The sequence below is a fragment of the Hyperoodon ampullatus genome, assembly GCF_949752795.1.
Source record: "Hyperoodon ampullatus genome assembly, chromosome: 8".
Classification (NCBI taxonomy): Eukaryota; Metazoa; Chordata; class Mammalia; order Artiodactyla; family Ziphiidae; genus Hyperoodon; species Hyperoodon ampullatus.
In genome coordinates this window covers 58274596-58287462 of record NC_136921.1, presented here as the reverse complement: position 1 = coordinate 58287462, position 12867 = coordinate 58274596, and the positions used below count along the sequence as shown (strand labels likewise).

Here is a 12867-nt window from a genome sequence, read left to right as displayed (position 1 = left end):
TTAATGCCTCTCATTAACATGTAGATCTAAGGCAAATGATTTGGCTTTGTTCTTATTGAAATGGGGCACCATATTTCCTACCCAAAATACATGATATTCATTGAAGAATTTCCTCATGGTTTTCCATGCATGAAGTATAAATTTAAATACAGCAAGAGCCTGTCTTTTGAGCTGCTTCATTATTCATCATTAGCAAAACGTTTTAGGCTTACATTCCTAAAAATATGTCAGAAATATCAGTTATTGGGTAGATATTGCAGGTTTACTCTGCAACAAAAGTCCACCATCAGTCAATAGCATGTTGTTGTGTTGATATCAAAGTCTTATTCATTCTATTTTTGCCTCCAGGATTGTCCCAGAGCTAGTGTCCTTAGGTACAAAGGCTGATTGCTTTAGCCATGGTCCCCATTAAGTATGGAATTCCACCATCTGTGCCTCTGTAGGTGACATCAAGTGGTAGTCAACCTTTCCTTCTCCCTTGGAAGTAGAGACTGGCTTTTGGACCCTAGTAAGCAACTGTAATTTGCCTTCACTGCAACAATATTTTTCCTGAAAGTTTGTGTCTATGCAATCATTAATAATTATTATAGAATTGATCCAGATTATTTCTAAATTAGTCTGATTTATTTTTGTGCTGTAATACAATAGTACTGGTATTATATGCTCTGCAAAATTTAGGAATCTATATCTGGAAATGCTATATTTGGCTTCTATTTTTCTCCTTTGTTTTCTTATATTAGAGAAAGTTAAAACAAGAAGAGGATGGATTTTGGGAAATTTATGTCACTCTTTTACATTGCAGAATAAACACCCTTGGTTAAAATGACAGTCAAATGTAATTTGTCCATAATTTATATGTAACTGAAATCTTAGGGAATTTACCTCAAATGACATGTTTGCTTGAATCAACCGCTATATCCTGTATACCATGAAAATATTAAAGCATATAAAAATGTAATAATAATCAACTTACAAATTCACATTATTATTAATTGGCTTGGGAATATATTTCATATTATTTTTATCTTCTTAGTATACAGGTAATATTTGTGTGAGAAAGGGTTAGCAAACTTTTTCTGTAAAAGGTCAGCTTGTATTATAGGTTTTGTGGGCCATATATACTCCTGTCACATATTCTATTTTTTTAATAATCCTTTAAAAATCATTCTTAGCTTCAGAGCCATATAAAAACAGGCTGATAGGCTGCATTTGGCCTGCAGGCTATAGTTTGACAATCTCAGGTATAGATTCCAGAGTTTAGAATCACACTTGAGGTTAAATCTTTGTTCCCAAATGTACTAGTGCGTGACTAGCATGAACAAGGGTACTGACTTCTCTATGTTTTAGTTTCTCACTGCCAAGTAAATCTAGATGGGGTGATGGTTGGGAGCATTAAATAAACAAATGTACATTTACATATGCTCAATATAGAGCCTGGCACAAATTACTTTTCAGTAAATGGCAGCTATTATTATTGTGAGTGGTACCTTCTGCCCCAAATCAGAAAATGTCAGGAGACTCTCATTAAGGTAAATAGAATTCAGAGGCAATTATTATTCTGCTTAGAAAATTTGGATAGACATTTTAAGGTGATTTCTAAGAGAAATTTATGGATAAGTAGGTGACTCTTGGATTCACTGATTCAGGGATACATGTTCTCACACTGTTTTCCTTGTTTTAAAATCTTTGTGGGGTACAAAGGAGAGAGGGGATAGGTGTTGGTGTGTCTTTATTACATTGGAGGTAGAGATTCATTTCTTCAGATTTGAGTATGTGATACATGTTTATTTCTATGCTAGCTTACAGAAATGCCAGAAACAATAATGTGAGTATAGTTTGATGAGGTCTCCGAGTATGAATCACTGAGGTTAAAATAGTCAGAAAGGCTTTTTACTGCATGAACTACTTGATAATGCACAGATATTCTAACCCAGAACTTGGATGCCACACGGCACTTGTTTTATAGACCCACAATCCGGTTATTGTGAATGAGATATCATCTGTGATCTTCTTTTTGTAAAAATAGTTCTATAAGCCCTCCAAGTATGTGTTTTACTTTTCTGTGTAAGAAAACAGAAGCTGTCGAAGAGGTTTCAAGCCCTGCTACAATCGTCGTTGTGTTCCTCACAGCAAGTTATGTGATGGTGGAAACGACTGTGGAGACAACTCTGATGAATTAGACTGTAAAGGTAAACACATATTGTATCAGCCTCAGAATATTATCATGCTAAGTGTTTCCTAAACTCTTCCAAAGTGTATTCCTGAGAGCACTATGGTTTCCCCCTTCTGATACATAACAACAGTTAGCATCTATGGACCATACTTTGGTAAATGCTATTGGGGTGGAGTTACTAGAGTCAACTGAAAATTATGACTATATTTTCTGTTTCTATTTCTTTCTTTGCTCACTTCAAAATTCTTTCTCACCTTTTCAGTTCAACCACCCTATTTATGGGACATTTCTACCAGAATATATAATACTGAATCTACTGCTCCAAAATGCTCCCCTTCATTCCTTAATTCTCTCTCCTACCCATGCTCTCATCATTTTCCTACTTATTGGACACGAAACCTTGGTACTATCCTTGGTTCCTCCTTCCACCATGTTTTATCACCCACATGCCCAATCATAAACAAATCTTCCAATTCTTTGAGATATATTCCCCTTCAATCTACTTTGAGCCTTGATTAACAAAGTAGCTCTTTTATTGGTCTCCGTTTCTACTCTTTCCAGTAAATCTGAATTTTTAGTCATGCTAAAACAATTTAACATTTTACCATAGTAACGACTGTGACACATCAGCAACCAGACTGCCTGGGATAGAACCCCAGTCCCACCACTAACTGCATGACTTTGGATAAGGTACTTAACCAACCCGTGACTCAGTTTCCCAAGCTGTAAGAAAAAGAGACAATAGTTAAATAAGTATATCAGTATTAGAATAGAACTTGGCATATAGTAAATGCTATGTAAACATTTACTTTTTTATCACTTCCCAGATAAAACATCCCAGTGTTTGCAGAATAAGTGACAAGTTTTTAGTCTGACATTTAAGGTCTCCTAAAACCTGGATCCAACAGATCTTTCCAAACCAATTTACCTTTAAAAATCTTTCCGTCCATTGAAATACTTTACTGGGTAAAATTCATTAAAGACTGAGACAAAAAATTTGTAAGTTCTATGTGTGCCGTCAGGTAGTTCAAACTCTAAGTGAAAGATAGTCATTTAAACAGGTGAAGATGAATATAAGGTGCTATGATTGCACTATTAAGAACACAGTTTTGTTTTGTTTTTTTGGGCTTGGAAGTATCCTGAAAGGTTTCATAGACTAGATTAAATTTAAGCTGAGTCTTAAAGTATAAATAAGGTAGAATGATCAAAATAGAAGAGAATTCCAAGTAGAAGGACAAATAATGAAAACTACAAGTAATTTGATATGGTTAGAGCCAGATTGCATATTGGGGAGTGGTGAAAAAAATGAGGCAAGTTAGAAGAAAGAACCAGGAAATGAAGATTTTTTTTTGGTGCCATGTTAAAGAACATGACCTTTATCTTACAGTCACCAGAAAGTTTTAAAAGGGAAAAAAACCCTATGATTTTTAGAATGAAAACTCTAATACTGAGATCAGAAGGACAAAATAGTAGCCTATTACAGCAGCCAAAGCTAAGAATAAAGAGGAGAGAGACAGATATAACAGCATTTTAAAAGGTAGCATAACAAGTCTTTTGCAATAATAAACATGGAGGAAACATGGGAATAGAGGAGATACGTGTGTGTGTGTGTGTGTGTGTGTTTTGTATGCTTTTAAAATATTGTTTTCATTAATTTTTAAATTTATTTTTCTGTGCCTTTTGTGTGTGTTAGATGGGGATAAGATAATAAGAATAGTCCACATTCTGAGGTTGGAGCACCTGTAGACATTCAGATGGAACTGTTTGAAAGGTATACAAGTAAATATAGATCTGGAGCTCAGGTAGTAGGTTTAGACCAGAAGTATTGATTTTGGACTTCTTAAAGAGAGAGAGCTCAAACGATGGATGGTGTAATAGTTGTTTTAAGGGAGTGCATCAGAATGACCCGTTAAAAATGAAAGATACTAATATAAAAAGGAAAAGTACACCACAGGACTAATAAAAAGATCTTCACAAGAAATTATTTTTTCAAGAAAGGAGGATAAGTTCGCGTTACAGAGAAGGCAAGAGGGCATGCATAGACTGGAGTGTCCACTGTAATTGGCAAATAGAAGATAATCTCTTGCTTGGCTTCAAGAGAGTCAGTTCAGTGCAATGGCAAGGAAAAGCCAGATCACATTGGATTGAAACAGAATATGAATGGTGAAAGAGTAAAGACAGTGAATATAGATTATTTTTTAAAAAGGTTAATGGTAAAGAAAAGATGTGTGAAGTACAGTTGTAACGAGAAGGCTATAAAAAGTTGAGGAAGAAGGCAGAATGTGTACAAATTATTTTGTAGCTGATAAAGGACTGAGAAGTTACTCTGCTGTCTTAGACTATATATGACCTTGGCCAAACACTTGAGTAGCTTACTATCTGAGTTGACACTGTAGTTTAGGAAGAGCCAAGTACATTTGAAAATTAAGTCAGCTATTGTTTCATATTATTTATAAAATGTTAAAAATGATAAAATGTAGTAAGATATGGGAGTAAGTAGAGGGAAATGGATAAGCATTTGGAAGAAAGGAGGAAAGGAAACTAGAAGGAGACCAGAAAATGGGTATGTTCTATTAGTTATTTGTAAGCAGGAAAGGAGAATATAATGAAAACTTTAAGCTAGGATAAAAATAAAAATACCAAGCTAGAATGTGAAGGAACTGAATAATAAATACAGAAAGTGATTTTAAAAGAAAATTCATAAAAAGAGCTACGGAAATGTAATCAGTTACTGTGGATTTTCTTGGAAAACGTTTTTTTGAAAAGCAGTAAGTAAATTAGTGTGTTTGGGTTTATGAAATACAGTACCTAGTACATGGTATGTGTTTATTAAACTCTTATGTGGCTGGTTGAAGCTGTAAGTCTTCCAAAAGTGTAGATAGGTTTCATTCTGCCTACTGATATCAATATCAGCTGCTGAATAACAATAAAATAACTCAAAATGTTACTTCCCCTTTTTTTAATCTAAGCTCTTGATTTCTGTGTTATAACCATCTCAGCCATATACTTGGGGACAGAACTACTCTGAGAATCAAGTTTCTGTCAAAACTTTTCTTTTGTGATAATAATAGTAAAGAGATCATGACAATTGGATATCTTAAGAAACAACAACAAAATCTTATGCCTTGAATTTCTTCCTATCTAATGCAGTACATTTGAAACTGCAGATGCTCAAGCACATGCTATATTACATACTAAAATTTAATAAATTTGAATAAACGGACTAGCTTACTTAGGATAAACAAATGGGTAGCTTTTTAGATGAAAGGTTACTTATTACACTTGCATCTTTTAGATTTGATTTTTCCCTCATATTAAGATTGTTCACATGGTAACCTTGTAGGGCACATTTCATGCTATAGAGGAAAGACTTACTTGGGTCCTTTTTCCATAAGCCAGTTTCTTATAAAGCATTAATTCAGATGTGTGCCCGTCAAACACATGGACACTTACAGCACTTAAAAGATAATGAAGGAAAAGGAATATGAACAGGCTCAGGAAGAATGAAAAATGAATGACTTCTCCAAGCCTTTTCTTCTAGTTACTCCTTCTTTGTTTCTGTAGTCAGTGCAACATAGGGATGCAGTGCTTTGTTGTATGTATATATGCACACACACACAAACCACGTGTTATTGTTGAATGTAAATAAAGTAAAATATAACACAATTTAAACAGTACAATAAAAATATCAATAAATACAGAGAGATTTTGATAGGCTGTGGAGAGAGACTATGGTGGAATCATCCATAAATTATTTGAGATACTATTACAGTTTTGTTTAATTCAGATGTTAATAGTAATTAACATTACTCTTTTTTAATGCCACAAGTCAAAGAATCTATTTACAGAGTGGAAATGGATATTGCAAGGAACTATTTATGGTTTCTTATCCTTTGGAAGCAAAGCAAAACCCCAAATCCTCATCAATCTTTTATTACTGCCCCTTTGTAGCAGTTCCTTTCATGACTGAGAGCTTTAGACATCAAGCTAGCTGGTGAGGATCTAAGGACTTGTTCTGGCTGTGTCAGAGTTTGAGTGAATAGATTTGTAGAGAGTGCATAATATCCCTCCTTTGCTGCCTGTTGAGATGAATATGCTCCCTTTGAGAAGTACATGAACTTCCTTGGGCCATCTGAACACCTTTAGGTGGACTGGAGAGCTAAGTACTTCTGAGATGACCTAGAGGAGAGGAAACTGGTGAGTTTTCTTTCGCAAATTCATAGCAAAACTTTGAAGATTCCACAAACAGCAAGCTAAAGGAAAAGGATAAGCGTGCCTACAGAGGAAACCATCATCCCTTCTGGGTTCTCATATCCTTAGAACCTAAGCAGTGAATTCAATAAAAGATGTGGTTTGAAAGTAAACAGAAGAGATATGACAGCACATTTCATGTATTTTTTCCTTGTCACCTTCCCTTTGCTACAGGCTGGGTAGGAGAGTTGGAAAAGAAAACATTGAGTTAGGTTATTTACAAGGAACATCCTAAGAACTAGGGAAAGACTAATCGATCTTGTTATCTTTCCTACTTGATTAAATATTTTAACTGATATGGAGAAAATAAGGTGGATTAAATAGGAAAATTAAGAAAGGATATGAGGGAAAGAATGGTTTTACTTTCTCTCTTGCTGCTACTTTTGAGCTACCATCCCTGTCAGATCTTCCTTTGTCGTATCTCGTTGCTATTCCTGGTGTGGCTGTGGTATATTTCCACTCACATTTTGTAGGTGTACTTTTTCCTTTGTACTATCTGGAAGGAAGAGTCTAGTATTTCCCACTCAGGTTACCTTTATTTGGACTACATTATTTTCTGTTCTCTTTTTTCCAGGACTTTTAGCCTGAAGAAAAGTTGTCAGAAGGCTTTCATATTCACTTGACAAATTAGAGATCCCATCACCTTTCTCCCTCAAGACCCACCCTAAGGGTGAAACACATTTCAGTACTTGACTGACCAAAACAACATGAGAAAGGAACATGGTTGAGGGACTAGAGAGGTAGAGGTTTTGGCAGAAGAAGCATTTGCTTACTTATGAAATGACATTGTCACTGTTCCCATGGATTTCTCCTGTTCCAGGACTCTCTTTCCTTGTCTACAAATGCTGGAGACGTTAATCCCCACAACCACCTTGCTCCTGCTGCTTATGGAATTGTGCAACCACTTGATATGTCCAATTCCATTGCCATTTATCACCCTATTTAACCCTCTAGTGCTTCCCAAACTCTGTATCAAGTCATGGAATCTATAGAGATAGGATTAGAAGTTAAGGGACAATCGGTTCCTATTTGCACATCTCACCCACTCTAATAGGCTGCCCTTGCCCTCCTCACCAAGATTCAGTAGCCTTATTTTTGTTCTCCTGACCCCCTACCTCATTTTTTCCCTTGCCTTTCTCTTAAATACTATTTCCTAACCACTCTTCTCAACTTTGAAGTTATAGTTTCTTTTCATCTGGTTAGAGTTCCTCTGTTTCTTTTTTATTCCTAGAATTCCATCCAAGACCGTTTCTACTTGCTCCACATTTCCACTCTTCTTATAAGCCATTCTTTACACTTACTTCCACCTGAGCCCCCAGCACCATTTTTGAAACTCCATTACTGTGAAATCCCTGAATCTCCAGTCCTCTTAACAGTCTGACATGTCATCTCCATGTTCATGGAGTCATAATTTGCCTCTTCACTTTATCTGCCACCATTACCCACCCAGATGGACTCCCTGCCATGTACACAGAAGATTCTCTATGGAAGTTTGGAGGGAGATGGAGATGGTGGAAGGGGTTGTGATTGCCCCCATTGCTTCAGAATTAGGATTTCTGGTATCCCAAACTCTAACTGCAAGTATTAGATAATGCACGTCAAGTAGCTTAGAAATAAATCTTTGTAGACTTGTTTAGGAATATTACTACTATCTAGAATATTGTTTCACAGAGAAATGAATTCTGTCATCTAAATAACAGGATTATGAGGAATCCTTTGGAACACAGCCTCTTAATAGGAGACTGCTGATAGACAGCAAAGTCAGAAACAAAATGTATATGCTTGTCATGATTATTTTCTATGTTATATATTCCATTTATTGTTTCCACTGAAAAATATTGAATGTGAAATGTAATAGAAAAGACTATGGAAGAGATTTTGCTTTATTTAGGCATAAAAGAAAAATACCTACTTTTTTCCTGTTTGGAACAGTGTATTTATCTCTACTTATAATGGCATTATCTGTTTCAAATGATGTTATTTTTAATGAAGAAAACAGTGAAGCAATTATAATTGCAAATTGTAAATAAAACATTTATTCTAATCATCATTTAAACACAAATAAGGATACAATTGCAAGATACAATTAAATATAATAATAGCAGTGCATTATGAGATACAAATGACATACACACCCTTGAATAAAATTTGCATATTTTAAATAGCATTTTAACCATTTACAATTGATATAATTTATATTTATAATTAGATAGGCTCTTTAAAATATCAACCCTAGTAAAAGTGGCATAATCAAGGAGCCCTTCAGGTTGTACATTAACATAATCAACCTGTGGAAATTTGAATTTGGAATAAAAATCTCACCGAAGTTAATCTAACACAAAACAAGCCATGCACCTGTTTACAACATATTGCTGAAAACCATTATATGGTAATGAATGTGTAAGCAAAGTAAAAAGGAATATATGATGAATAAGCTATTCTGTACAAAGAATATGTAATGATGGTAGCATATCAAAACTGATTTTCATCTAAGCATAGCAGGGATTTGGAAAGCCATACTTTCCAACAACAGAGACAAGTCATACCACATTTGTATGTTTCTTGGCATGAGGAATCCATATTTACTATACCAAATGTTAGTAATATGGCCATGTGAAAGGGGATAACTTAGTATAATGACTTTCTAGCAGTGCTGAACTATTCCCTCTTTGAGTAAATAAAACAAATACTCTGGTTTCTCCCTCTCAATCTCTGACTCTGTCTGTGTGTCTTTTTATCATAGCAGTGAGTGTTTCACTTCTTCTTAGTAAACAGATCGGGATTTCTCTGTACACACTCAATCAGGCATTTGCTTAGTGTCATACCTTGTATTTTGAAGTTGGAAGGAGAGAGAAGTTTCAGCAACATTTAATTTTTTTGTTGTTGTTGGTTTAGCGCTGATATGGTATGATAGGGAAAACAAGGCACGGTCCCTGCTTACAATTTAATGGGGGGAGAGATACATAAACAGGCCATTGCAATGCAGTATTATAAGTACTACAATGTAGGGAAGAACAGCGTGACAGGGGAAGATGTATGAGGCATCTAACCCAAGCTTGTTGTTGGGGGTTATGGGTCAAGTTTGACTGCCCAGAGTTAAAAAGGCAAAACCAAACAAAATTGTGAGAATTAAAGTACTCAAAATGTTAAGCAAGGAGTCATTTTCTCTCGTCTATCCATTTGTTTATTTACCTGTTTTTCTAGTTTCAACCTGTGCCACTGTTGAGTTCCGCTGTGCAGATGGGACGTGCATTCCAAGATCAGCACGATGCAACCAGAACCTAGATTGTGCAGATGCTTCAGATGAGAAGAACTGCAGTAAGATATTCCATTACATTTTGTTTGTTCATGCCTGTGCACCTTTGGCATTACATTGAACAGTGTCTAACTCCTCACTGAACCTTGTCCGGAATTGATATGTAATTAACCCTTGTTGTGTAGGATAATTGCATATTTACTTCTTCAAATGAGGTTAACTTTTCTTGTTTCTGTGACCTACATAGAAGGCTCATAATCTTTGCAGATGAGGTGTTTTTCATTTTCCTCTTGACCTCCTTATAGATAATACAGACTGTACATATTTCTATAAACTTGGAGTGAAAACCACAGGATTCATAAGATGTAATTCTACCTCACTGTGTGTTCTGCCAACCTGGATATGCGATGGGTCTAACGACTGTGGAGACTATTCAGATGAATTAAAATGCCCAGGTAATTCTAGAAGACAAAACAGTCTTTGCCTTGAAGATTTAGGGGCTGGTTGTATAGCATAAACTTATTAATTTTCATTCTTGATACTCAATGGCTCAGATTAAAACAAATATTGTAGACTGAATTAAAAATAATCACCCTGTGCTAGACATGCCACTTTATATTTTTTAATGACTTATGGAATGATACTTGAGAAATCTGTTCTATGTTTGGATCAGTTTCTTTTTTCATGTTCAGTTCCTCATTAATCCTTTTAAAGTTGGTGTTTACGTCTTAAAATGTGTAATCTATAAAGTTTTCACAGAAGTAGTATATACTGAGAGAAAACAATCTATAGACTAAAGGGAGGGAGACTGTTTCTCACCACTAACTTTACTCCTGTTATTATACAGCTTGTATTGTCAAGTTAGGCTATTTGATGCAGTTTACACAATCTTTTGGCATACTAGTATGGGTAACATAATAGTTATCATTACTGGATCAATGTCAGACTGGTATATTTATATATATTAGCCATCTTTACCTACACAAGCACTGAAAAGTCTCAGTGAGACACTTTTCTTAGGAGAATGCCTTCCATAAGAAAATCATGAACCTATTTCTTTCTAACTATTTAAGGAAACAAATTTTAAAAATATATAATAATACCAGAAAGAAAGATGTTAAATTACTATAACTGAAAGTAGATATGCTTGTAGTATACTATTGCATGTGTTCTCATACTGCTGTTTCCTTCTCTTGACCCTGCCACTACAATCACTTTTTTCCATGCTTAGTAGATGTGTAATATTTTTTTGAAACATTTTAAGAAATTATATTTGTAGGTATTCCATACACAAGTGTATACAATACACACACACACACATACGATCTACTCTAAAGAATTGATATTCTTAATGGTGCATAATCAATCAATTAACTGGGAAATAGCAGATTCCTTTTTTTTCTTTTCCCCACTGCTCATCGGTATGTGACACTCTGTGATGTTCCTTTTGGGTTTGAAAAGACTCGCTGTATCCTAGGAGGAACTGGAAAACTTCTCTGGAGGCACTGGCTCACTGCAAATCTACATCTTTTCTTTTTTTTTTTTTTAACTTTATCCTTCATTATATAAAACATTAAATAAATATAGAAAATTGCTTTAGACTCATGGAAACTGGGTGTTTAGATTCTTATTGCAATGTTTCTTCTGTAACAATTCTTTATCTCATTATGGCTATAGTTAATTTTTTAAATTATTTTGAAGGCAGTATAACTAGGTATCTATTAAGCTTGTAAATATATATTTTTAAACTTTATTTGTAGTCTTTATATATTTCTAGGATTAATAAATGATTTTGAAAGCTAACTTTCAACATTAATAGAGAATAGTGATTATATTGGGGAAGTAGGAAAGGGGCATTAATATACACTTATGAAACAGGTGGGCAGACAAACAGGAAGCCAGTAAAAGGTCAGTCTAAATATCTTAGGTTATATCTAGGCAATATCCTAAGAAAAAATAAGACATCCAGCACAATCAAGACTTTTTGTGTTAATGATGAATCCCTTCAAAAAGTAATTTTCATCTTTAATTAGATCTACAAAGTTGGCATTAAAAAAATAGAATGGAGGTAATTTTTGTTACCTTAAAATAGTCATAATGTATCACTATAGTGTGATGCCATGTGTACTCTAAGATTTATTTCCTGATTGGCTGTGAGCCAGTCACTAAATCTATGTAAACCTGAAGGTGCAAGGGGATGAGTGACATCCAGTAAAGAGAAAAATCTAGTATTTTCTATGTGCTCTTGGAGGTTATAATAATAACAATACTCCACAATTTGAAAAATATATAATTTACAAAATAATTTTATATACAGATACTTTTTATTCTCATGATATTTTTGTTAGGTATGACAATTTTAGAGATTCTACTGCAACTTGTTTTTCTTCCTTCCTTAAAATAGAGAATACATACATAAATAGAGAATACATATATAAAATAGAGAATACATATATAAATCAAAGCATATGTACCCACTAAGTATGGAACCCCAAGTTTACACTTTCTCAGCAAAATTCTAATTATTTTATAATGTAATTTATTTTTCATAAGTATGGAATTAAGAATATTTTCCACCTAAAACGATTCTTTAGCCTTTGGCTTACTTATTTTATAGTCATCTATAAAATGTTTTATTTTATTTTTGTTAACTCCACATTACTTGGATTTAACAAGATTTTCCATTAATATCCTCTTTCTGATCCAGGATCCAATCCTAGATTGGATTTGGATATCATATCTCCCTGATTTCCTTTGGTCTATGCCAGTTTTTTAGCTTTTCCTTGGTTTTCATGACCTGGACATTCCTTAATGTCCTCAGCTCAGCTCTTTTTATTTAAGTTTTCTTGTTATTTACCTCTTCCAGTTCAAGGAGTATTACTGTTTTGATATGTACCTATATTGCATAAGTCTAAGATTAATTTAATCTATTTGACATTAAATTCTATATTTTATCACAGTTAAAAACAAACACAGATGTGAAGAAAATTATTTTGGTTGTCCTAGTGGAAGATGCATTTTGAATACCTGGGTATGTGATGGTCAGAAAGATTGTGAGGATGGACTTGATGAATTCCACTGTGGTGAGACATTATATCTTGCTTTACTTTTATAAACTATATTATTATTTATATACTGATGTTCTCTTACATAGAGATTTTACACAAAATATTGCTAATTGATTTTA

The 12867-nt window shown here is 34.2% G+C and overlaps 1 protein-coding gene across 1 annotated transcript in view; it reads left to right on the top strand.

The window, feature by feature from the left end:
* LRP1B (LDL receptor related protein 1B) overlaps nt 1-12867 on the top strand; it is a gene marked incomplete at both ends in the record, with an annotated part of 1860945 nt that overhangs the window by 1580256 nt on the left and 267822 nt on the right. Inside the window, 4 exons of the mRNA XM_079710778.1 lie at nt 2070-2189; nt 9629-9742; nt 9986-10135; nt 12641-12763. Of these exons, the coding sequence (XP_079566904.1) occupies nt 2070-2189; nt 9629-9742; nt 9986-10135; nt 12641-12763 (507 nt within the window). The remainder of the gene's footprint in view (nt 1-2069; nt 2190-9628; nt 9743-9985; nt 10136-12640; nt 12764-12867) is intronic.